At 40.6% G+C, this 26,645-nt stretch overlaps 1 protein-coding gene across 3 annotated transcripts; it reads left to right on the forward strand.

Moving 5' to 3' along the window:
* The first annotated feature begins 114 nt into the window (after nt 1-114).
* Nucleotides 115-26,595, forward strand: CLCC1 (chloride channel CLIC like 1). 3 transcript variants are annotated; one of them, XM_074961212.1, is made up of 13 exons: nt 115-206; nt 2,203-2,335; nt 7,823-7,933; nt 9,197-9,307; nt 12,144-12,365; nt 14,408-14,548; nt 17,292-17,385; nt 19,702-19,799; nt 19,898-20,044; nt 20,991-21,275; nt 22,007-22,297; nt 24,128-24,424; nt 26,257-26,595. In XM_074961212.1, exons 2-13 carry the CDS (start codon nt 2,204-2,206, stop codon nt 26,302-26,304), a joined length of 1,977 nt encoding a protein of 658 aa, XP_074817313.1. In that variant the 5' UTR covers nt 115-206; nt 2,203; the 3' UTR covers nt 26,305-26,595. The 3 variants fall into 3 exon arrangements, with proteins under 3 accessions (XP_074817313.1, XP_074817314.1, XP_074817315.1); XM_074961213.1 differs by having other exon boundaries at nt 24,128-24,412; XM_074961214.1 differs by lacking the exon at nt 24,128-24,424.
* Nucleotides 26,596-26,645: the final 50 nt, after the last annotated feature.

The raw sequence follows: 26,645 nt of genomic DNA on the forward strand, positions 1-26,645 counted from the left end.
TTAGCTTGGTTTCCGTTGCCGCCGGCGTCGTTTCTGTCCCGGATGGAGAGGAGCGCCGAGCGCATGGATTGGGATCCCGTCTTCTCCGTGCGGCTACGCTGACTCACTCTTCGCTGGCAGGGGGGCTGGGGAGGGCTCGGAGCGGGAGCTGGGCCTGGCTCGAGGCTGCCGGAGCGGGGCCGGGGGCCGAGCGAGGGAGAGGGCAGGTGGGTGGGGCGCTCGCTGGCGGCGCCGTCGCCGCGGGGATTTGGGGAGGATTTGTAGGGGGTTGGGGCGTATGTGGGGGTTCCCTCGCGGGGGGTTGTGGGATTCGGGGAGCGGTTCCCACGTTGGGGGGCGGGAGTCGGGGGGAGGGGCTGGCTCCTTGGTTGGGGGCGGGGGGTGGGTTGTGGAGGGCGGTTGCGCCTCGAGGGCGGGGGGCTCCCTCGCGGGGGTTGTGGGATCCGGGAGGGAGGCTCCCATGTTGGGGGTTGCGGGGGGCGGGTCTCTGGCTAGTGGGACTCGGAGTCAGGAGGATGGTTCCCTGGCCGGGGGTTGTGGGATTTGGAGGCTCCCCTAGGTGGCACTGCAGGAAACTAACCCACTAGGTGGTGCCACAACACGGGTACAATTTGTAGCATGCACGAGAGAGTAGCTGGATGTAGCACAACTCAAGTCTTAGGCTTAACCTCGTTTGCAGAATGTGTCTGGATTCATCAAAAGACTAATAGGGGGAGGCTTTATTTCCTTCCAGATTTTAACAGTTATAAGTGACGTTCCTGTTTTGTTCTTTGTTCTTTGTCTGTTGTTCAGTAATAGGTTTTCTTAATTAGTAGTAGCAAATGTAGATAGAAATTGGCACACAAAGACACTATATGGATAATAGTACAACCAATATTTATCTATAACCAGTTATTTTACACATGTATATTTATAAAATAAAAATCCCACTCTCACTACTTGACTTCTCACTTTGATGTGCTTATCATGGTTAGAATTTGGAAAAGGAAAAATATTATATGGATACTGTTCAAAATGTGTAGTTATGAAACTTTCTAGTATTTTTCTGTTCAGTAGGATTTGTAACATTTTAATCCTTTTGATAATTTACTTTAACAAATTGTTGCAATCGTGCAATTTTATCCAAGCATATGGATCCTCTTGCAGGTCTCTGGGATCTATATTGTGCCATTGTTCAGTAAATAAAGGTCTGATCATAAATCAGCATTTATTGGCTTACATCTATTTAATCTTCAGAGTGCTTTCTTTTGTAGGAGGTTATGTAGGATATTCTCTTACCTTTTAATGTGTGTTTAATGCAAAATTTACAATATGTTATACATACTGTACAAGGTGCAATTTATTAAGATTTTAAATTATTAGAAATACTAATATTTACAAAAGGAAATGGTGAATGTTGGATCTTTTTCATTCACTTGAATGAAACACTTTTACTTTAAAACCAAAAATCTTGTTAAATCTATGTAGTTGGCAAGGTGAAAATATAGATTTTTTCCTATGTTCAGGTCATAATCATTGAAAGAACATGGGTAAAGCCAATGCCATATAATTAAGGAAAAAAACTAGGCAAAACTGGGATTCAGTCCTTCAGAGTCTTATTCATAGTAATAGTCTTACTGAAAACAAGGCTTCTTAAGTGAGTGAAGTTCACTTGTGAGAGTTGGAGTTTGCAGGATCAGACAAAGCTTAGTGATACAGCTGAATCCATGTTTTAACAAATAAGGAGACATCTGGATTTAAACGCAGATATTTTGAGCTGGACTCCAGTAGAATCTTAGTCCTTTCTCAGTTATCGTGACTTCATCCATATATTTGCTCACTGATAATGGTCCGAATCCTGCTCCCATTGAAGTCAAAGGGAGTTTTGTATTCCATAAATTAAGTAAAATGTATTGATTTTTTTTTAACACTCTTTGCCTGTATCTGTCAAATTTGGACTCTTACATATGCTAATCTCTGTGTTTTTAGCCAGTAATTCTTACCTGTTAGAACAGTGTGGTGAGGTAACACTGTTGAATGCTCAGTATAAATTATTAGTTATTTTCTTTTGGCCAAAACAGTTATTTAGACAAATCTGTTTTATAGGAAACAAGTTTATACACTACTTTGGGAAAAGGTTGATGTCCCATAACATAACATTAACAACTTCTAACCACAGTTTGCAGTTTTAATCAAATTTGTGGATTTTGTTGTTGTACTCAGGATGCTGGTTCCCTTGATACTGTGTGCAGCTCTCATGATAGGAAGTGGTGAAATTCAAGGTGATGAATGGATTGACCCCACAGATATGCTCAATTATGATGCAGCTTCAGGAACAATGAGAAGACCTGCCAAGGTTAAAAAAAAGAGTGTGTCTCTGTATATTACTTGTAAGAATGTATGTCAAAAGAACATGATTAATTCAGCACCATTATGAGTATGCATTATGCTCATGATTACATACTGTTTTTTTCCACAGGACCGCTATTCTCAGTTCTGGTGCCCAGCCTGCAACAGCTGACTGTTGCAAATGCCCTGGCTGGAGCATGCCCACTGAGAAAGGAAACTTTGGGGGATTTAGCTGCAAAGTTCTAGCAAATCTGCTGAGCATGTGCTAACTGTGATTTTTCAACATCTTATAACTTGGCCAAATTGGGGTGGATTTTCATGGGCACAGCAAAAGGTACTTCACAGACACAAAGGACCCCTTCCTGCCAAATTTCAAGTCCCTGCTCCAGAGCATGGGTTCACTAGAGGATCTCAAAGAACAGGATGTCAGGATTTAACAGGGGTAAAACAACATATTTTTCCCTAGCCTCATTCTCAGAAATGGGGCAACTGTTTTAGTTGAAGTTTCCCAAAAAACTCAGTCTGAGGCAGACACTTCATTGGAACCAAGTTTGCAGGCAGGAACAGAAGAGTTGGAAGGGGCCAGTGAGGAGTGGGATCTCTGGGTTTTGGTAGGGCCGAACAACCTTGTCTGTTTCATCTCTGTTACTTATGATAGAATAATCTCAGCAAATCTCTGCAAAGTTTTCCTCCTCCTGATCTCTATGGGTATGTCTACACTACGAAATTAGGTCAAATTTATAGAAGTCGATTTTTAGAAAGCAATTTTATACAGTCGATTGTGTGTGTCCCCACTAAGCGCGTTAGGTCGGTGGAGTGCGTCCACAGTACCAAGGCTAGTGTCGACTTTCAGAGCGTTGCATTGTGGGTAGCTATCCCACAGTTTCCGTAGTCTCTGCCACCCAGTGGAATCCTGGGTTAAGCTCTCAATGCCTGATGAGGCAAAAACATTGTCGCAGGTGGTTTTGGGTACATGTCGTCAGTCGCCCCTCGCTCCGTGAAAGCAGCAGCAGACAATCATTTCACACCTTTTTTCTGTGCGGGTGCCATACTGGTTTCAGCAGACGGTGCAGTAGGACTGCTAACCGTCGTCATCGAACCACCGCTACCGCTGCCACTCTGCTCTCCTGCTTTTGTCTCAATAGCAAATTTCTCCATGTTGTCTCTCATGGGCTCCCACTTCTACAACTCTGCTCTCCTGCTCTCATGAATCCACCGTCAGGTCGTCAGCCACCGCTTCCACTACGGCTCTGCTCTCCTGGTGGTCTCACAGGGCTGCTTCCACTGCAACTCTGCTCGGCTGCTCTTGTCTCGCCATAACACGGCAAGCGTGCAGCCCGCTCAGCTGTTGTGTCCTGGCAGTAGACGGTGCAGTAGGTCTGCAAACCATCGTCACTGAATGACCGCTTCCGCTGCCACTCTGCTCTCCATGCTTGCCGTGTATGGTGTCTGCAGGAGCCTGCTCAGATCACCGTGGCAGTTATGAGCATTGTAAACACCTTGCACATTATCATGCAGTATATGCAGAACCAGAACCCACAAAAGCAGGCAAGGAGGCGATGGCAGCACGGTGATGAGAGTGATGAGGACATGGACATAGATTTCTCTCAAAGCACAGGCCCTGGCAATTTGGCCATCCTGGTGGCAATGGGGCAGGCTCATGCCATGGAACGCCGATTCTGGGCCCGTGAAACAAGCACAGACTGGTGGGATCACATAGTGTTGCAGGTCTGGGATATTCCCAGTGGCTGCGAAACTTTCGCATGCATAAGGGCACTTTCATGGAACTTTGTCACTTGTTTTCCCCTGCCCTGAAGCGCAAGAATATCAAGATGAGAGCAGCCTTCACAGTTCACAAGCAAGTGGCGATGGCCCTCTGGAAGCTTGCAACGCTAGACAGCTATCGGTCAGTCGGGAATCAATTTGGAGTGGGCAAATCTACTGTGGGGGCTGCTGTGATCCAAGTAGCCAACGCAATCACTGAGCTGCTGCTATCAAGGGAAGTGACTCTGGGAAATGTTCAGATTATAGTGGATAGCTTTGCTGCAGTGGGATTCCCTAACTGGTGAAGCGATAGACGGAACACATATCCCTCTCTTGGAGCACCAAGGCAGCCAGTACATAAACCGCAAGGGGTACTTTTCAATGTTGCTGCAAGCACTGGTGGATCACAAGGGATGTTTCACCAACATCAACGTGGGGAGGCCAGGAAAGGTACATGACGCTTACATCTTCAGGAACTCTGGTCTGTATGAACAGCTGCAGCAAGGGACTTACTTTCCAGACCAGAAAATAATCGTTGAGGATGTTGAAATGCCTATAGTTATCCTTGGGGACCCAGCCTACCCCTTAATGCCATGGCTCATGAAGCCGTACACAGGCACCTTGGACAGTAGTCAGGAGCTGTTCAACTATAGGCTGAGCAAGTGCAGAATGGTGGTAGAATGTGCCTTTGGACGTTCAAAAGCGCGCTGGTAAAGTTTACTGACTCGCTTAGACCTCAGCGAAACCAATATTCCCATTGTTATTACTGTTTGCTGTGTGCTCCACAATATCTGTGAGAGTAAGGGGGAGACATTTATGGCGGGATGGGAAGTTGAGGCAAATCGCTTGGCCGCTGATTACGCGCAGCCAGACACCAAGGGGGTTAGAAGAGCAAAGCAGGGCATGCTGCACATCAGAGAAGCTTTGAAAACAGTTTCATGGCTGACCAGGCTACGGTGTGCCAGTTCTGTTTGTTTCTCCTGGATGAAAACCTGCTCCCTTGGTTCATTCTACTTCCCTGTAAGCCAACCGCCCTCCCCTCCCCCCTTCGATCACCGCTTGCAGAGGCAATAAAGTCATTGTGGTTTCAAATTCATGCATTCTTTATTAATTTGTCACACAAATAGGGGGATAACTGCTCAGGTAGCCTGGGAGAGGTGGGGTAGGAGGGAAGGACAGGGTCCCACTGCACTTCAAAACTTACTGAATGCCAGTCTTCTGTTGCTTGGGCAGTCCTCTGGGGTGGAATGGTTGGGTGCCCGGAGCGTACGTGTGCCCCCCCGGCACGTTCTTGGGCATCTGAGTGAGGAGGCTATGGAACTTGGGGAGGACGGCGGTTGATTACACAAGAGCTTCAGTGGTGGTCTGTGCCTTTCCTGCACCTCAACCATACGCCGGAGCATATCAGTTTGCTCCTCCAGTAGCCTAAGGATTGTATCCTGCCTCCTCTCATCATGCTGCTGCTACCTTTCCTCTTGATCCCGCCGCCTCTCCTGTTGCTCCCGCAACCTGTCCTCTCGTGTGTCCCTCCTGTCCTTGCGTTCATTTTGTGCTTTCCTGGACTCTGCCATTGTCTGCCTCCACGCGTTCTGCTGGGCTCTTTCAGTTTGCGTGGACTGCATGAGCTCAGAGAACATTTCGTCGTGAGTGCATTTTTTTCGCCTTCTTATCTGCGCTAGCCTCTGGGACGGAGATGCTAGTCGCAGCGTTGAAACATTTGCAGCTGTGGGAGGAAAAAAAGGAGAGTAAAATTGAAAAAGACACATTGGCCATTTAAAAGGAGGGGCTGATGTTTTCGGGTTAACATGCAGCACTAACCCCCCAATCCCCCCCACACACAACCAATTCTCTGGAATGATCACTTCATCCCTTCCCCCCACCACGTGGCTAACAGCAGGGATAATTTCTTTTCAGCCACAGGCAAACAGCCCAGCAGGAACAGCCACCTCTGAATGTCCCCTTAATAATGTCCCTGGAGGATTTCTGCCCCACCCTCAGACATGTTAACAGACTTTTTGCCAGTAGCTGTACTGGCCGCGAATGCATCCCAAATCTTCAGGGCAAAGTAATCATTAAACATGCTTGCTTTTAAACCATGTATTATATTTACAAAGGTACACTCACCAGAGCTGCCTTTTCCGCCTTCAAGGTCCGGGAGCCCGAGTTGGGAGGGTATTGGATCATGGTGATAAACAGTTCCTGGCTGTCGGGGAGAACGGTTTCTCCGCTTGCCTGGCGTGTGCTATGTTCAACCTCCCCCTCCTCATCATCTTCCTCGTCCCCAAAATCCTCATCCCTGTTGCGTGAGACTCCCCCCTTGTAGGAGTCCATGTACAGGGGTGGGGCAGTGGTAGGGCACCCCCTAGAATTGCATGCAGCTCATCATAGAAACGGCATGTCTGGAGCTCTGACCCCGAGCGGACGTTTGCCTCTTGGGTTTTTTGGTAGGCTTGCCTAAGCTCCTTAAGTTTCACACGGTACTGTTGCGGGTCCTTGTTATAGCCTCTGTCCTTGGTGCCCTTGGAGATTTTTTCAAATATTTTGGCATTTCGTCTTTTGGAACGGAGTTCTGATAGCACGGATTCGTCTCCCCATACAGCGATCAGATCAAGTACCTCCCATTCGGTCCATGCTGGATCTCTCTTGCGATTCTGGGACTCCATGGTCACCTCTGCTGAGGACATCTGCATGGTCACCTGTGCTGATCAGCTTGTCACACTGGCCAAACAGGAAATGAAATTCCAAAGTTTGCGGGGATTTTCCTGTCTACCTGGCCAGTGCATCTGAGTTGAGAGTGCTGTCCAGAGCGGTCACAATGGAGCAGTCTGGGATAGCTCCCAGAGGCCAATACCGTCAAATTGCATCCACATTAACCCAAATTCGACCCGGCAATGTTGATTTCAGCACTAATCTCCTCGTTGGGGAGGAGTACAGAAATCGATTTTAAGAGCCCGTTAAGTCGACAAAAATGGCTTCGTTGTGTGGATGGGTGCAGGGTGAAATTGATCTAACACTGCTAAATTCGACCTACACTCGTAGTGTAGACCAGGGCTGTGTTTTTCCACTGGAGGGGGTAAGTCTGTTTCCAAGCAAGGACATTGGATTTACACGAAACAGCAATATGTTTTGCTGCTACTTTACACTGAGAAATGAGAGATTTCTTTGGGCATGAAAAATTATGTTTGGGGAAGCTTCATGTTGTAAAGTGTATAATGTAATCCGAATGCTTCGGAAAATATTTACACAAACTGCCGTTAGTAAGCTAATATGGTATTTAATCAAGGATGGTATTAGTTCTGAATATACATCTTGGGGACATTTGCCATTTTGCCTTTAAATTTTTACAGTGAAATTCCTTTTAATTAAAGTAATATTGGCAAGTGTGTCAAGCATTGGAGAATCTGAGCTCCTACTTGTATTAAAGTCAGTGGGAGTTTTGCTACTGACTTCAGTGGGAGCCAGAACACATCACAGAGGATTATCCTGCAACCCCATCCATCTGCTCTTTTTTCAGCATGTCTCTGCTGCTCTTGTTTGAGGGGATTTGTAGGAAGGCTGTGTGGACTAAAATTCAGTTGGTTTCAATTCTTCAGTTAGGCTTCTTTTCTTTTTACATTTTGTTGTATTGGATAAGATGACCTGATTGATTAAAAGATAACATCAGCCTGCATTAACCAAAATCTTGCCTAGAACTATAATATGAATAATTTTTTCTTTACTCTATCTGCAGGTAAATTATGACGACTCTGAGGATAGGGAGGTACCAGATGCTGTTACGAACTTGCCAAGCATTGCAGCAGTATCAGAGTGCCATAGGAAATTAGAATCCTTAATTCAGAAGGTTGGCTTATAGCTTTATATTCATTCAGAACACTATCAGGAAATCTATAAAGTATTTCCTATCTTTTTACATCATTTACATGTTTTTCTATAATCATCAGAAATGTTTGCTTGGAACAGGTGAATTAGTAGAGGATCAGTCTGGTTTTTTTTTTGGGGGGGGGTGCGCTGATTAAAGCCATTCAATTAATTTTTTGTGCAGTAGTATTTGATATTTCAGCGTTTTAATTTGACTCATCTGCTACATCTGTGGATATCCATGTACTGTCTGTTGTATTTTTGGCTTATTTTAGAAAGGTATTGACAGGAAAGCAACACTCAAAATGTATGCTTTGTGTGTGATTGCCCTATTTTAAAAAAACAAAACAAAGCCCAGAATACACACACACTTTGACAATCCTAATAGAAATATGTACATGAAATTTTAAACTTTAATGGGAGAATAGATTTTTTGGTTGGAATTAAATCTTCTTCCCATCAGTGCTGGCAACTAAACTGTTGGAGCGTTGTTAGTTATGGGAACTAAAAAGTTAAACTGACTAGAAACAAGGAAAATTGAGCTACCTCTCTTTCACTGTGTCTGTGTGTAATATGAAAAATGGGGAGAGGGCTAGTGGTGTGAGCGGTTTGTCAGGAGCAGGGCCACAACACATAGGCTTGTGGAGATTCTAGGCAACGTTGCAGCCCTTAGGGCAGCCCCAGAAGACTGCTGTAACTTAGGCTAGCTCACAGGGCTGTCTAAATTATGCGGGGAGCCTTTCCATCCCCCAGAGTAGCCCAGGATCATCAGGGATTGCAAATATGGCTTAAAGCCACGTTGGCCATGTAGATGCTTCCCCAACCCATCTCACCCCAGGTTGAGAGTTCTGTGCTGTGCCCTTTTAGATCTCACTTAATACATAACTGATTTTTATAACTAAACTGGTACAGATTTTCTTCTGATTTAAACTTCAAACTATTGAGGGATGAACAAATATTTAGTTTCCCAAGTCCAAGGGATATACTGAGGTTAAGATTCAGGCCACATCATCAGAGGGTTAAAAGTCTACAACATTTATGACTTTGAAACAAGTGCCATGGAAAGTAGCATGCCAACTGTTGTTCTTAAGTACTTTACTATGATTTTATGTGATACATTAGCGGCAACAAGTTTATATTAGGCTATAGGAACTTGTTTCATTCACTGGAAACTTTATTCATCCTTTGCTTAACTAATAAGTCATGAGTGGAAGATTGTAATTTAGAATTTGCTTTATTGCTCCAGATTGAAGACTATGAGAAGAAAGAGAAGACCAAGTTAAGTGAAAGCCATAGCATTCATGTTTTTAGGAGATACTTGAATAAGATTTTAATTGAAGCTGGAAGACTTGGCCTTGTGAGTATTCAAATGTTAGTGAAAATATGGTAGAATTTTAACTGCTACTTTATATATTTTTCATTATTACAAATCAAATCAACATGGTGATTTAAGTATTCCAGTTACTCCAAACTAAGACAAATAAGATAAAGGGAATCGTAGTGAAAAGACATTTTACAGATTAAATTATGCTACATTAAATTAAAATACGTACACTAAAATAATGTACCTGCAACCCTAGCCCTCTCATGCCCAGTTTGTCCACAGCTGCAGAGGGAGCCCACATGAAGCTGGGTTGCATGCTAGTTGAAGGTGTGCACTCCCCATGCAGCCTTCCTAAGTGCTGCCCTCCTGTTTGGAAACAGAACTGAAGCCTTTCAATGAACAGAGAGCCCTCTACACCTGCGGAGATGTGAGCAAGATTTGCCATGTGGAGAAGAGAATATAGCCGACTTAATTTATAAAGTATTCAAAAGGAGATGATTGACGTTCAGAATACTTATGTATCAGTCCACTGCTATGATGCAGCCACTGCTGAGACAATGCGCATGCTCCCTGCAGTTTAAGAGACAAGTTCTGTTCAGTCTTTTTGTCGTTTGACAATTCCAGGGCATTAATTCACTTGTTTACAGGAGCTTGCATAAAACAAGGTCACTCAATTAGTGATCATTTCATTTTGATGTTTTTGGATGTAACTGTTTTGCTTATACTTAAGAAAAAATTCTCTCTCTGCCTCAGAATAGGAAAAAAATCAGTTAACAGCATTGTGACGGGTTGGGTCACAGAGACCCCCTTGAGACTGCCACCTGATGTGCTGAGACTACCTCTGAGCCCATTTTCCCTGCCAGCTTGGGACTTCAGTACCCTGTCTTGTTGAGCCAGACACGCTAGCCTGCTGCAAACACAGACCCAGGTCTGAACCATGTCCCCCAAAAGCTGAAGACTTAACTAAAAACAGCTTAAGAAGTGCTCCTGTCTCTGGCACCCAGCTCCCAATGGGATCCAAACCCCAAATAAATCTGTTTTACTCTGTATAAAGCTTATACAGGGTAAACTCATAAATTGTCCACCCTCTATAACACTGATAGAGAGAGATGCACAGCTGTTTGCTCCCCCAGGAATTAATTACTTACTTTGGGTTAATTTATAAGCAAAAAGTGATTTTATTAAGTATAAAAAGTAGGATTTAAGTGCTTCCAAGTAATAACAGACAGAACAAAGTAAGTTACCAAGAAAAATAAAACAAAAACACCCAAGTCTAAGCCTAATACATTAAGAAACTGATTACAGATAAATCTTATCCTCAGAGATGTTCCAATGAGCTTCTTTCAAAGACAAGACTCCTTTTTAGTTTGGGCCCAATCTTTCCCCTGGTACAGCCCTTGTTCCAGCTCAGGTGGTAGCTAGGGGATTTCTGTAGCCTCCTTTGTTCTGTTCTACCCCCCTTATATAGCTTTGGCACCAGGCGGGAATCTTTTGTTTCTCTCGGGCCCCACCCCTCTTTCTAAATGAAAAAGCACCAAGTTTAAGATGGATTCCAGTACCAAGTGACATGGTCACATGTCCTGTGAGACCCCAAGGCTTCATTCTTCCTGGCCTGACTCACAGGAAGGGTTGCAAGTAAACAAAGCCATCTATAGTCAATTGTCCCAGTTAATGGGAGCCATCAAGATTCCAAACTACCATTAATGGCCCACACTTTGCATAATTACAATAGGACCTCAGAGTTATATTTCGTATTTCTAGTTTCAGGTACAAGAATAATACATTTATACAAATAGAATGACAATACTCAATAGATTATAAGCTTTGTAATGATACCTTACAAGAGACCTTTTGTATAAAGCATATTCCAGTGACATTATATTCACCCTTATCATATTTTCATAAAATCATATGGAGTGCAAAGTCACCAAGCATTGCCAGAAAGAAGCACATGATAACATTTCTTAAGGAGCAGTGAGCGCTTCTGCCTTTTTGTACTAAAGTATTCACCAGTGAACAATGCCATTTTTCTCTCTCAATCCTTCCAGCTACAAATTGGACTTTCCAGTCTGTTTGAGAATAGATTAGCTGTTAATACCTGCAAGTGGAGAGGTATTTTGAAATCCTAATAAAATATTTTTTAACATGTTTCAGAGTAACAGCCGTGTTAGTCTGTATTCGCAAAAAGAAAAGGAGTACTTGTGGCACCTTAGAGACTAACCAATTTATTGCATCCGATGAAGTGAGCTGTAGCTCACGAAAGCTTATGCTCAAATAAATTATTTAACATGAAGTTCCACTTCTTTTTCCATAAATATTGTAATAAAGTTATAATACATGAACTTTGAAGGTATGTGAATTAGTAGTTTCATTGGTACAGAAGAGTTAACAAAAAGGCTCTAGAAACCCCAGATAGCAAATGACAGGTTTCAGAGTAACAGCCGTGTTAGTCTGTATTTGCGAAAAGAAAAGGAGTACTTGTGGCACCTTAGAGACTAACCAGTTTATTTGAGCATAAGCTTTCATGAGCTACAGCTCACTTCATCGGATGCAAGTGAGCTGTAGCTCATGAAAGCTTATGCTTAAATAAACTGGTTAGTCTCTAAGGTGCCACAAGTACTGCTTTTCTTTTTGCAGATAGCAAATGAGACTCTGATCTTGCAGACTGACCCATACAGAAAGATACTTATGACCATGCATAATTAAGGGTCATCCTTAGGACTCCATATGGTAATATGGGTCTCTTTGCATAGATGAGATATACTGCAGGTTTGAGGAAAGATCAGGTAATTCTTCATACTTTTGTCTTTCTGATAGATTTCGTATTGCAGGTCGACTGTTTAACTTGTTTTGTGTTGCTTTCATTTAGCCTGATGAAAACATTGGTGATGTGCATTATGATGCTGAGATCATCCTTACAAGTCAGGCTCTTTTGGAGATCAACAGATTTCTGAATGAGGAGGACTGGAAATCAGGCGCTTTGGATGATGCAGTTAGTGATATTCTGATTAATTTTAAACATCATGATTATGAAGTTTGGAAATGGAGGTTTGAGGACACTTTTGGAGTTGATCCATATAATTTGCTTATGGTAAGAAAAAAGGGATTCTCTGTACTTTTTTATTCTCCAGTGTTCTTTAATAGGCCAGCCCAGTCACTGAGTATATCCTTCTACCAGTAGATGGGGATCAAAATAAATTAAATTTATGAGGCTCTTCCCCTCATAAAGTGCTGCCTGAGCATTCCTCACTTCTTCCATCCCAGCAGGTGAAGATGACGTATCTGCCCAAATTAGGCATTTTTAACTTTGTTTTTCCTCCTACCTTTTTCTTATAACTTTTTTTCTGCTTGAAATTATCACTTGGCCTCACAGTTGTTTCTCTTTATTCTCCATCTTTTGGATCTGTATGTGGATTGGCCCATTGAGTTGGGCATCTTTCTTAGTCCTAGATTTCCAGGACCAGATATTGGATCTTAAGCTATAGGGTTTCAGACACACCTTTAGAGGCAGTAGTTTGGACTCTGTTGATGCAGCCTTTGGGGTTGATCTGTATAATGTGCTTGCTCCTGGTGAGAGAGGAGAAATATTAGTTTAAATGTTGCAGCTTTTAATAGTTATGTGTCTTTAGATTTAATCATATACGAAATTTTAAAATGTAGATTTTGAGTTAATCATGAATAGAGAGGTATAAGTCCACTGAAGGTCTGTGGTGAATTAATAAATCATAAATTTAAAATAAAAATCCAGGTATTGGATCGTTAATTATTCTTTATCCCACTCATCATGTCCCGGTGGTGCTTTAACCTCCCTCTTCAATGGTCTTTTCCTGCGATGCCTCTCTTTTCCCCCCTGCAAAGTCCCATAGAGGAGTCTTGCTGCTGCTTTCTTATTCTGCTTAAACCACTGGCAGAATAGGTTTGCCTCACTGCCCTGCTGCAGATGCTGGAGTGGTGATTCTCTGTTAATAACCACCAGACATTTTGCTGCTCCAGCACTGATTTTTTTTTTAACTCTTGTACTTTGCCATTGTAACAATTCCATCACACTGAAAATGTTAAATGTAATTGAAAATAGTGAGAGATTTTGTGCAAATATAGAAGATCTTGTGACGATATGATGGAATGACCTTTAAAGTCAGGAAAAAAATTCCTTTTCCCACAGTGCAGAGGATGTGCTCTGAAAAAGAGGCAACAATCTCGTAACATGAATGTATTTGGATGAATTGAATCTGTTCCCTGTTTTCTCAAGATTTCTGTTCCTTCTGATGTTCCTTCCTTTTTGTTCAGTCCCATAAGGCATCTATCCATTCCTTTCTCAGTGCCTTTTTCTTTTTTTTCCTCATTCATTCCTGTCCTCATCCTCTCATCACTTTCCCCTTTACAATATAAATCCACTGTAGTGTCCAGATCCAGCAATTTCATTTTAGCAAATTCCACACTGGTCTCTGACAGCTTGTATCATTTCCTGTGGGGCCTGGTTTTTCAAAGTGCTGTTCTGCTCTTTTTTCTTTTTTTTTAAAATTAAACTCATAGACACGTAGACTTTAAGGTCAAAAGAGACCATCATGATCATCTAGTCTGACCTGCATATTTCAGGCCACAGAATCTAACCCACCCACTCCTGTAATAGACCCCTAACATCTGGCTGAGTTATTGAAGTCCTCAAATCATAATTTAAAGACTTCGGTTTACAGAGAATCTGCTATTCACACTATTTTAAACCTGCAAGTGACCTGTGCAAAAAAATCCCATGGTCTCTGCCAATCTGACCTGGGGGAAAATTCCTTCCTGACCCCAAATATGGTGATCAGTTATACCCTGAGCATGTGGGCAAGACCCACCAGCCTGATACCTGGGAAAGAATTATCTGCAGTAACTCAGAGCCCTCCCCATCTAGTGTCCCATCACTGGCCGTTGGAGATATTTGCTGCTAGCAGTTGCAAATTGGCTACATTCCATTGTAGGCAGTCTCATCGTACCATCCCCTCCATAAACTTATCAAGCTCAGTCTTCAAGCTAGTTAGGTAAATGAAGCTGAAAAAGAGAAGTTTGTAATTCTCTCATTTTACTGGCAATAGGCTTGAAAAACTCCAAATCTGGTTCATGACTTTTCCCCCCTCATTTCCTTTTCAGGTACTCTTGTGTTTGGTGTGCATTACAGTAACTGTAGCTACTGAGCTATGGACACACATTGGTTGGTGTACTCAGGTAAAACGCATTTTATTCATCAGTTTTCTCATCAGTTGTGGATGGAACTGGATCTACTTATATAAGGTAAATTAATCAGAAATCCTGGCTCTGTTTTTTAATAGTAAACTTTTAAATCATGATAATCCAGAGAGTTTGGGGATTATTTTTGTTACATTATAAAATACAGTTATTGATTGCCACAGTGAATACTGTAATGGAGACTTCAGATTGCACAAATTATGAGATTTAGATTAAAATCCTTGCTTCTCCTCGCTGCAATGGAGCACAGAGTTCAAAAGGCAGTGGAGCCATCATAATTCCACTACAGAGGATTTGAAGACTGTATGTGACTCTCCAAAGCACCATGGTGGGAGGGATTTAGGAAGTGGCTAATTGATCTGAGTACTACATTGATTCACTGGCTAAAACCTTATATAGTGGGTGTATACTATACAGCAGCTGCTGCTAAAGCCCAGAGCTTCAGTAATTGTCATAGAGCAGCTGATTGTACCTTGGGTTGTGTTAGGGTAAGGATTCTATCTCTTCAGCTCCTACCTAAAAATCCCCGCACAGAGCACATTTACTTCGGCTCTGCCCAGGTATGAGGCTTTGGTCCTTAATATGATTTTGAGAGTTTAGTTTATCGCTAGGTCAATTTAAAACAAAATGGTCCGATCTCTGATGTGCTGTGGCGTCTTTGGTCAAGAAAAGTCTCATGTAGATGCGCATTTTAGAGGTACCCCATCAATTAAAAAATTACATTTTATTCAAAAGATTTTTACCTACTCTTGTTACAAATTACATCTACATTTATTATAATAGAGGTTTGAGGGAGAGGAAAAAGAAAAGGAATACTTGTGGCACCTTAGAGACTAACAAATTTATTTGAACATAAGCTTTCATGAGCTACAGCTCACTTCATCGGAGAGGGAAATTCTCCCATTGTCCAGTTTGCTCATTTTATGCATAGTAAGTTTTGCTATTTCCCTGTATAGTCAATTTCTCTGGGATTTTATGTGGTCTTTTACACATCAGCAGAGGGAGAAAAACATTTTTAAAATTGGAAAATATGGTTATAAGACCACAAAAATTGGGGTAGTCAGGGCAGTTGAGACACTTTTTTCACTCTTTTAAACTGTCCCTTTAAATTAATGTCTAATAAAATTCTTTGCACCAATCTAGAGTTAAAAAATAATGTAATGAAGCTCTTTGAACTGAAGACAGTTAAGAAAATAAACTACTTGTCCATTTATGTTGACCTATGAAAGAAACAAATTTGCTATAAGGATACTTTGAAAAGCACACTAAATGAATAGGATTACTGCTTGCTGCAGACTCCTCTCCATAGAAATGTTTCACTGCTCTTTCAAGTGTGTTACGGGTCTCCATATTTTCTGTATAATCTATGCTGCAGATAATTGACCAGTAGAGGGGCCTTCCACAGATCCAAAGGAGGGTTGAAGTAAAGAGAAAATATATTTTTATTCCCTAATAGTGCCCATTACTTAGTGGGTACTACTATTATTATTTATTACGAGTTTAATTCTACGGTGAAAAACACAGTCCACTTTCTACCAATGTTCAGTAATCTTTTGTTGATCTCTCTTAAAATAAACTATGCACTGTATCCATTATTTCAAGTAGCTAATATCCATAACACTTTGAAAATCTTATATTTGATCACATGTAGCAACAAAGGGTAGATCTCAAAATAGACTGCATTTATTGAAATATTGTATGGATTGTTGCAGACTAAAACTGCGATGAAAATTAGCACAAGTGTGATTAGTACACTTCCGTTCAGAAATATTGGTGGGGTAATGTCTTTTTGAAGATATGTCAAATAGCTGCCTCAATTAGGATGTTGCTTATTTTGAACTGAGCCAACCGAATGCTGCGTGCATTGACAAATCTTTCTGCTAGAACAGTGCTGCATGTTGGGTACAATTGGGAGCTTAAATTAGTTTATAACTTATTTTATCGTGTGTAGCCAGATGTAGTAGAATATGGGTTCTCAACCTTTTTTGCTTCTGCAACTTACTTTCCTTCTGTGACACTATTATCTCAGAATCCTTTGTGCTATCTTCACCAACCCCCCAATGTTGTAATACCAAATAATGGTTTTGTAAAATTCATGGTCATATAATCACAAATAGAAATTTCCATTCAGTGTATGTACCTTTCATCCAGATTAAAGTTATTTACAGTCAGAAGGATCTCTTGCAGCCAGAGGAGCTAGAAACTTTTTTTAATGGAAGTGTACGTTCTGCAGAACACTCCAGAAACCCCAAAATGCAGTTTCACCAACTTTGGTGTTGCAATCCAGTATGGTAACCCATTGCTTTATGCAGTACCTTAGGGGGGCTTTCTTTCAGAGTTACAGTTTTTACTGTAACTATAATTATGTTAACATCTAAAACTTGAAAATAATTTAAAAAACTGATCAGGAAACAATAGAAATGTGCCTGGTTTTGTTTCTGAAAATGGTAAGAAGTTCTTTCTGTACCTGCCTCTTAATCCAGTAATATTGGTGTTGGTGGTGAGTGTTTGACCCAGTTTCAGAAATTGTGTTATATTTAACTAACACTTCCTTATTGTGAAGGAAGCAGTCAGTGCCTTTTGACTAGCTAAAAATTCTTCTTCTTCTCCCTATTCAGGAATCATAGGCTTTTGCTGAATTTGATTTGCTGTGGTGTTTTGCTTTTGCAGATTCTTTTATTTTTAATACATTTTAGGCAACTTTTTGGTTGATGGCAGAAAGTTAAAATAATAGTCTTTCATTCAGTGTAAACCGCTTTTACAAAGGTTAATTCTGGTTCTGTTGCAGATAGCCTTTGCACAGCATCAAGCTGAAGTGGCCAAAATGGGAAATTATGACAAAGTATGTGATGAGAAGCTGGACTGGAGTGAGAGTCTTTTTGGTGAGATGTTTGTAGTTATGTTTCCCTTCTAATACTTTTTATCTAAAAAAAAACTAGCAAACCGTGATTAAATGAGACACAAGCCAGTGCTGGCATCACCCTAGAAGTAGCTTTTTTATTTCATTTTTTACTAATCTTGCATTACAAATTCTCTTATCATATAACTAGGTAAGCCAGCCACTGCTTTATCTAACACATAATTAGCATGCTATTATATTGGGTCTTTAAAATTATTAGATACAGGCTTATCACAAGCTATTTTATGATATGTCACCTCCTCCTGGGTTTAAACTTCTCCTTGCACTGACTAGTAGAATCTGTATCTGAAATATCTCTCTCTATCCCATGAATATTCCACAGCTGTCCTGTACGGTTCAGTATACAGTATCTTAAACTAAGGAAAGGAAAATCCTCTTGGCTTCAATTCCACTTTTCTATACTCCAGTTATATCGCTCTATGTGAATACATGGGCTGCAGTAACTCACCAACACAAATAAAATCATACAAAAATATTCTCTTTATTTCAAACTATAACTAGATATTTTTGCAGCATGCATCCAGTTACTTTACATAGTAAATGGCTGAGCTTATTTATCTTAATTTTATAGCATACTTCTTGCCATAGCAGCTAGAAACCTTACAAGTTTAAAATACTGCATACACTTTTGTAAAACCATCCATGATGGATAGCAAGAATGAATTACTGTTGCTGCCTACAGAAATGTTAGTAACCATGTCTTTTTGTTAGGAATAAAGCAGCGTCCATCCAGCTCTGAAACTTGCTAGGCACAGCAGTGATGGATTATTAAGGGGAGGAAAATGCACTCCAAAGCCTTGCCACTTGTCCTGGGGAGTTCAGTAACAAACATCAGTAGCCTCTAAGAGATCAGAATTGTTATTGTGGAGTGAGGGTGAAAGTTTGGTTGCAGATAATGTAAAGTTTAAAAGATAATTGTCAACCCCTTGAATTGCACCTGAAAACATGTAGGAAACTAATACGGAGACTAGGGCTATGTCTACATTGTGCTACAGTACAGACTATAAGGGTCAGAATTTAGAGCGCAAAGTGTTATACACTAACTGCCCTGCGTGGATACTGCTGGCGCAAACTAAAAGATGCCTAGTTTGGTTAATGTAGTCCTCTTTCAAACAGGACTGCACCAATGCAAGCTAGGTACTACAGAAACACCTGCGCCTGCATGGGAACTCCCCGGTCCAGCATGACCTTTCATGCATAGTGTGTGTGAGGTCACAGTGAGCAGAGGACAAAATGGTATCCTCTGTGTGACAAAAGTTCTGGAACACCGTTCCAGCATGTTTCAGCTTTGACTCAGGGGACAGACCTCTGCAGAACCCAGGGTGGACTCACAGGACTACAGGGACCCAACTTTGGGAACCACTGCTTTAAGGTACTGAACTAGGCAAATACTACCTTCTTGTACGCTTATGCTCCTCCACTATCACCCTGACCCAGTAGCTGGCTGAAGACAGAGCCAACCTCCTAACAATTACAAAAGTACAAACTACATTTTAAAGCACCCCTCACAAATCCCAGTTCATCACGGATATGCAAGAAATAACATTGAAAATGCCCCAAACTCCAGTGACAGTGTGCAACATGTGCCAGATATTTCATCATCTCTTTAAATCAGTGGTTCCCAAACTTGTTCTGCTGCTTGTGCAGGGAAAGCCCCTGGCGGGCCGGGCCGGTTTATTTACCTGCCGGGTCCACAGGTTCGGCCGATCGCGGCTCCCAGTGGCCGCGGTTCACTGCTCCAGGCCAATGGAAGTTGCTGGAAGTGGCAGCCAGTATGTCCCTTGGCCCGCGACGCTTCCAGCAGCTCCCATTGGCCTGGAGCAGCGAACCGCGGCCACTGGGAGCTGCGATCAGCCGAACCTGCGAACGCAGCAGGTAAACAAACCGGTCTGGCCCGCCAGGGGCTTTCCCTGCACAAGCGGCAGAACAAGTTTGGGAACCACTGCTTTAGACAATGTAAAAATTGGCAGACCTTATTTCCTCTTTCAGAACTATTTAGTGCCAAGTGTTGAAGTCTAAAAGAGGGCTAGGAAGGATTTAATGTTAAGAAAAGTTTTTCTTCCCCCAGCCCTCTTCTTTGCTTGGATAACTTTAATTTTCAACTAGATGGATGACTTTTTAAAAAATATAATTAACTTCTGAGCTGAAACCAGGCATGAAAAATTTCAGTGAATTTTTCTATTGGATAAAAAATGTAAATGCCACCTACGGCTTAATTACATCATGATAAAATACATTTGCATATATTTGTATTACTTTTGCTTTCTTTTAACTGTAGAATGGTTTAGAAGTTCATGGACATTCCAGGATGATCCTTGTCAGAAGTACTATGAAACAATACTAGTAAATCCCATTTGGCTAGTCCCCCCAACAAAGGTATATGCAGTTCCTAAAGAAACCATTCACCCTTCCATTTTGTATTTGGAAACTGAAGAAGAAGAATCCTCATGTCTTGTTACTATTTCTTATTTTAGGCATTGGCTGTTACATTTACCAATTTTGTCACAGAACCATTGAAACATATTGGGCAAGGAATTGGTGAATTTATTAAAGCCCTTATGAAGGAGATACCAATGATGCTACAGATTCCAGTGTTAATCATCCTAGCTGTGGCAGTTCTGGTCAGTATATGTTCTCGATCACATTAGTGAATCCTAAAACAAAATGAATAGTTCAAATATCCATGACACACAAGATTACTAAAAACAAAAAAAATCACTGATCTAAAATTTTAGAAGCATTCGTCTATATAGATCTCAATAACAGTTTGATAACATTGAGGCTAAAATTTTAAAGTTGTTATTTCTTGGATATTTTATTTTTTCTGTGATTTATTTGTTGATCTCCTGACTTAAAACATAGCAATGTGAATTTTTCTCCATATTCAAGATATGTTAACTATAAAAGTGAAAAAAAAAAAAACTTATTTTTAAAGATTATTTCTCAACTGGTATAAGCACAAAAATTATTTGATTTAAAATAGTTCAAAATCCCAGGCTGCATGATAAATGAAAATGGGTTTAGTTTCTCACCAGCTCTGGTTGGACCACATAAAAGAACCTCTGCAGAAAGTGGTACTTTGTATTTGAGGACTGAGCTAGAATTAGCAGGTAGCGTTGCAGCGGCTTGCACCAAAAAACATACCAATACTGCAACCATCTCACACCCATACTGACCGACTGTTGGAGAGCAGGACATTGTGAAGTCCCATTGACTTTAAAAAATGAGACAGTAAAAATCTGAAAATATTTTTTCAGTAACCTTAAGGGTTGTAACAAAAGTAGGTAAATTTGTTCCGATGCATTAATTTAAGTTTGTTCCTAAACTCTGTTCCAAAGTAATGAAATTGTGTACTTTTTAAAAACCACTTTGTCAACTTGAGTAATTTTCTAAAGTAGGAAAGCTCTTGAGAAAATGATAAATCATATACTGAAATTTTCCCTTTAAACACTATTGTGTGGAAATGTAGAGATGTAAAAGTATCTCTGTAGAAAAAGAAGAAGAAAACCATACAAGTTGTGAAAGTGAATGTCAGTTATACTTAAGGAGACAGTGTTTTTTCTTTAGGGTTTCTGCTATGGTGCAGGAAGATCAGTTGCTACACTAATACATTTAACAGGTCCTGAGCGGAAACCATCTCCTTCACTTCCTCCAAGTGACAGACAACAACAGGAACAAATACATTATAGTGCAGGTGATTCAGATGCCAATTACAGAAGGAATGTTGGCTCCCTCAGTGGAGAACCTCATGACAGAAGAGATGATCCCATGAGACTACAAAATGGCAACAGAAGCTCTGAAGTTCTGCTGCCAGGTGGTACACTAAATGCACGAAGAGAAGAGCGTCACAAGGTACCATCTAACGTACATTAACAATTGAGCATTTTAATAGCTATTCAAGCTAAGCCTATTTGCTATTTAACTTAACTGTACAGATTTTTCATGTTTAAAAAGGTGGTGTAGTTTTAACTAAGTGCTCCTCTAGAGCAGTTACCCGGTCATCTGAAAAACCACCTTAATCCGTTCCCCTACAGATGTTCAGAGAGAATAAATTCCTATATGAAAGGATGGTATGTAGATTAATATTTCTGGTAATATATAGACTTCTGAAAGAACACACACCATGGAGTATTAATCTTATTTAATGATAGTGAGCTGAAGTGGCTTAAAAGTTTTTGAAAGTTGAAACCTTAGCAAGATTTCAGTATCTGTAGATCTAAATAACTCTTCGTATGTGGTTTCCGAGTTCACTCCCAAGTCAGCCTATGAATGAGGATTGCAAATGAAAGGAACTGGAAAAAAAGAATTTAGACCAATCTGTAAATTGTAAGTCAGATTTAATGTGTATTGTACATGAAACAAGTTCAGTTCATGAACGTTTCCTGAAATTAGAGATTTATTCACACTCTTCAAAAAATGCAAATTATGATATTCTTCATAGGGTTGGGGAGTCCTGCTTCTCAGTCTGATGATAACTTAGACCACTGCATAAAATACCAGCAGGTCTTAGGCTGCCTGCTCAGGTTAAATCACTTAATATACCCAATTAATTGTCCGAATAACACAGATTATCTATTTTACAGTGTGGATTGCACCCTGTGTCTCAAGATCAAACTATTTTTAGAGTGAAAACCAATGCAGATCAAAATCGTGATAAAGAGATTGCACCTGAAAAACACAAACTGCGCATGCTTGAAGTTGAACAAGAGTCTGAAAAGAATTGTGAACCTCAAGCAAGTTGTAGCCCAAAAAAGGAGAAAACAAATAAGCAAAACTCAATTGATAAAACAGGAGATCTTGAAAAGATGGAAAAGGGCAGTCGACCTCAATTAATGGAAGGCACAGAGGAAACTGAAGAATCTTTGAACTCTGCTGTAAGTTTTGTCTAAATTTTGATTCATGTGTGCTTTTCCTTTGTGTTTATATTTTTACAGTTACAATCAATCACTGAACTAGATGTAGGCTTGGCAGAATTTGATTAAAAATAATCAATATCTGAAGTTATCTTTTTTCATGATCAGTTTAAATTTTCACTGTTGTGGGAAGTTATGGGAGTGTCAGACAATTCTTGATTGACAGACCTTGAGATTTAAAAAGTTAGTTTTATAACCATTAAGACAAATAAACATGTCAAAATAGCCTTATGTAGGTTCTCAAGCAGCATTTTCTTCCTTTGCCTATGTGTAAATTTCAATTATTGATGGAAATACTTTTTCATCAGTTTGTAGTGAAATTGATGTTTGACATTTACTGATGATAAATCTAATCTTCCTAAACCAAACTATATGAGTGAGCTCATTTTGAGCCAAAATCAACACTACTTTGTTGGACATAGGTCCCCTTACGCAGACACCTGTGCTTTTAGATTCCATCTGATAATATCTAGGAGTACTGACAAGCTGTACTTCTCAGAGCTGTTTTTATAGTGGAGCCTGTTACCATTACAGATTTGGAGGTTCTCCAGTTTCTACATCTGTTAAATAAGGATAATAATCCTATTGCTGTCTTTTAAACGGCCAAGAACTTGCTCTGAACTAATGCAAACTGTGCACATTTTTTACACGGGTGAAATTTAGCTTCCAGTTCACGGTCTTTGGGCCCCCCTCCCTCTCAAATTTAAACTTTTACTTTTGTTTTGAAGGTAGAGATTAAATACATAACCTGAAAATTAAAAGTTCCAGAATGTTTCAACTAGAATTTCAAAATAAAACTTGGTTCTCTTAAAACCTGTCCTGGGTAAGCACTAAAATGCTGTGTGTGTGACCCAGCCCTTCAGGGCCAGGTAATGGCCCACCTTGTGCTGGTATCACAGATTTGATTTAGGCTCAAATGTAACTTTTTCTATAGCATAGTTTGAGGGTTGTGTTTGCCACAGTGAGCTGAAGTAAACTAGATTGGAGGCTAGCACATTTAAGGTAGTTCTATTTAAAACAATTTTTAAATGCTGCTTTTCAATCCCCATCCAAATAGAGCTTAAATTTTTTTTTTTTTTTTTTACTTATCATAAAATATAAACATTAAGAACTATATAGTTTGAAATTACATTGTGTATAGATACACTAATGTCTTGTCTTGACTAAAACATGTTGATTTGCAACATAATTGCAAATCAGTCTTCAGGAAAATAACTAAAAATACAATGAAAATGGGTTTAGTTTCACACCAGCTCTGGTTGGACCACGTAATAGAACCTCTGCAGAAAGTGGCACTTTATACTTGAGAGGACAGAGCTAGAATTAGCAGGGAGTGTTGGAGAGGCTTGCACCAAAAAACATACCCATCCTCCGACCAGCTCATACTCATACTGACCGACTAGTGGAGAGCAGGCCACTGTGAAGTCCCATTGATTTGAAAAAAAACTACTTTCAGGTTTACCATCCCATTTTTAAAAATCTTTCAGTTACAGTAATCTTAGGGGTTGTAACAAAAATAGGTAAATTTGTTCAGACACATTAATTTAAGTTTGTTCCTAAACTGTTCCAAAGTAATGAAATTGTGTACTTTTAAAAAACCACTTTGTCAATTTAAGAGTAACTTTCTGAGGTAGGAAAGCTCATGAGAGAATGGTAAATCATATACTGAAGTTTTCCCTTTACACACTATTGTGTTGAAATGCAGAGCTATCGACGTATCTCTGTAGAAAGTAAGAAGAAAACTGCAGTTTGCAAAAGTGAATACTTAAGGAGACAGTGTCTTCTCTTTAGGGTTTGTGCTATGGTGCAGGAAAATCAGTTGCTACATTAAGAGATTTTAAAAGTCCTGAGCAGCAACCATCTCCTTCACTTCCTCCAAGTGACAGACAGCCCCGGGAACAAATACATTATAGTGCAGGTGATTCAGATGCCAATTACAGAGGGAATGTTAGTCCCCTCAGTAGAGAACCTTATGACAGAGGAGATGCTCACATGAGACTTCAAAATGGCAACAGCAATCCTGAAGTTCTGCCAGCCGGTGATATACCAGATCCACAAAGAGAAGAGCATCACAAGGTAGCATCCAATGTATGTTAAAAATTGTGCATTTTAATACCTATTACAGCTAGGCCTAGAACAATTTAATTTTTGCTATTTAACTTAACTGTATAGGTTTTTATAATTTTCATGTTTAAAAAGGTAGTGCACTTTAAGTTCTCTCTCTAGAGCAGTTATCTGAAAAACCAGTGTTTTGTCCCCCTCCAGGTGTTTAGACACAATAAATTCCTATATGAAAAGGCAGTATGTAGATTAATGTGGATGAGACTCTCAATCTAGAGCAGGGTGTAGAACTTTTCATCTGGCCCTCAAGCACAGTTGAAGGCTTTCCACACTGCTCCCAGAGGCATGGTGGTCATGTCTCCCCTCCAGTTCCTATGCATAGGGGCAGCCAGGGGGCTCCACATGTTGCCCCCACCCCAAGCACCAGCTCTGCAATTCCCCTTGGCTGCAGTTCCCCACCACTGGGAGCTGCACCTGCAGAACCTGCACCCTGACCTAGCCTCAATCCCACTCCTGCATGCCAAACCCTCCCTGTGTCCCAGCCCAGAGTCTGTACCCCCAGGTGGAGCCCACAGCTCAGCGCCCATTTTTGTGAGCATTTGTGGCCTGCCATACAATTTCCATACCCAGATGTGGCCCTCAGGCTAAAAAAAGTTCACCCACTCATCATCTATAGGGAAATTACTATAACTACACATGCAAAACAAGATCAAAATTGGTTAGATTTAAACTCATCCACCTTAGTATAATTTATTTTGACTTTCAGAGAACATTTGATAAAGTCCTTTACAGGAGGTTACTAGGGCAACTTTGTCATGGGAAGAGGGCCAAGTACTGGCTAAGATTTGGATAGGCCAGTTTTCAGCATTGTGAAATGTTATGTGGGGTGCAGCAAGGTTCTCTATTACTCTTTGTATTTAACATGAAAAAGGGGGTAACGAAGTTGAGAAAATCTGCAGATACCACAAAATACTTAGGTTCCAGAGACATGTGGGTTTGTCTAACAAACTCAGGGAAAGGGGTAACAGCACAGTAGCTAACATTTGTCAGTTTTATCTATCACATTAAAAGGCATAATTTGAACTCCTCATATACTGCTGTCAAGAAAAGAGTTGGGTGGAATTAGCCTGTTTTGCAGCTCAGTTAAAAAATCAGAATGTTCAAGAAACAATACAATGCCATATTATAAGCCAGTGGTACAGCCTTTAGACTACTGTATATATTTGTGGTCACTTCATCTAGAAATAGAAGGGGGACAGATAGTTTCAATCTTAGTTTCCCTTTCTAGTTGACTGACTGTTATATACAGGGTGTTGCCATGCCCCCTTTCTAAAAATGTGTGGTTTGCTCTCTTACAATACAAAAGTAAGCTCTTTGGGGCCAGGAGCTATAACTGTGGCCCTGAGTTTCATTGTGTCCCTTTTAATATTACAATAACTTCAGTGCTAAACAGGGAATGGGTTTTGTGCTACATAATCTAGTGACAGTGAGTTGCAGAAATTAGGAGGCAAGAGGATTTATAGATAGACACCAGCAGTTATTCAACAGAATTAAAAACTGTTTCAGAGCATAATTCCAGCTACTGTGTGTTGAGCAGGTTATTCTAGAGCTGTCGAGGTGGGATTTGTTGATTGTTTTGAAGCCTCTGATCTAACCCAGTACATCAATTTCTATTTTGCAAAACTTAAATAAAATGCGCCTTCTAACATGGCTCAAAAATGCATTATCCATGGGGCCCGTGTACTGATATGGTGGTCACTTCACTGGAGTAATGACATCGTTCTGGGGAGGAGAGTTGAATGTTTTGAACTGCAGGATCCACTTGCTGTTTAACAAACATTTTAACCTTCTCATTGCAGGAACAAAGTCAGCAGCCTACTACTGAAGATCTTCCAGAAACCCCTTAGGTCCCTGGTTTTATCTTCCTGATGCAATGGAACCCCAGTGGAGGTGAAAGTGCAGCAATTAAAGAAACAGTAATTTATCAATGCCAGTTGGCAAGTGACACTACCTGTGGCTTGTCCCTTAATCCAGAAGACTGGATTCCAAGTGAATTCCCATCCTTCAGATTTTTGCTCCTTATCAATCAACACTACCCCCATGAAACGGTTTATAAAAGTCCGTCCTGTGATGGAGAACTAGCCAACTGTATGTATTTCAAAGTAAACCAAGCCTGGTTGTAAAGCAAGAGCTTATTTTTGAATTTAAATAAAGTAGCTTTTTAAGAAAAAAGTGGCCAAGATGTGAT

This window comes from Natator depressus, chromosome 8, assembly GCF_965152275.1.
Source record: "Natator depressus isolate rNatDep1 chromosome 8, rNatDep2.hap1, whole genome shotgun sequence".
NCBI classification, from domain to species: Eukaryota; Metazoa; Chordata; order Testudines; family Cheloniidae; genus Natator; species Natator depressus.

Bases quoted from the DNA above. Each gene is read 5' to 3' on its own strand.
- CLCC1 (XM_074961212.1), top strand. From the start codon at position 2,204: ATGCTGGTTCCCTTGATACTGTGTGCAGCTCTCATGATAGGAAGTGGT. The intron at 12,366-14,407 runs GTAAGAAAAAAG...TTTCCTTTTCAG, and splicing joins ATCCATATAATTTGCTTATG to GTACTCTTGTGTTTGGTGTG. The intron at 24,425-26,256 runs GTATGTTAAAAA...TTCTCATTGCAG, and splicing joins ATCACAAGGTAGCATCCAAT to GAACAAAGTCAGCAGCCTAC.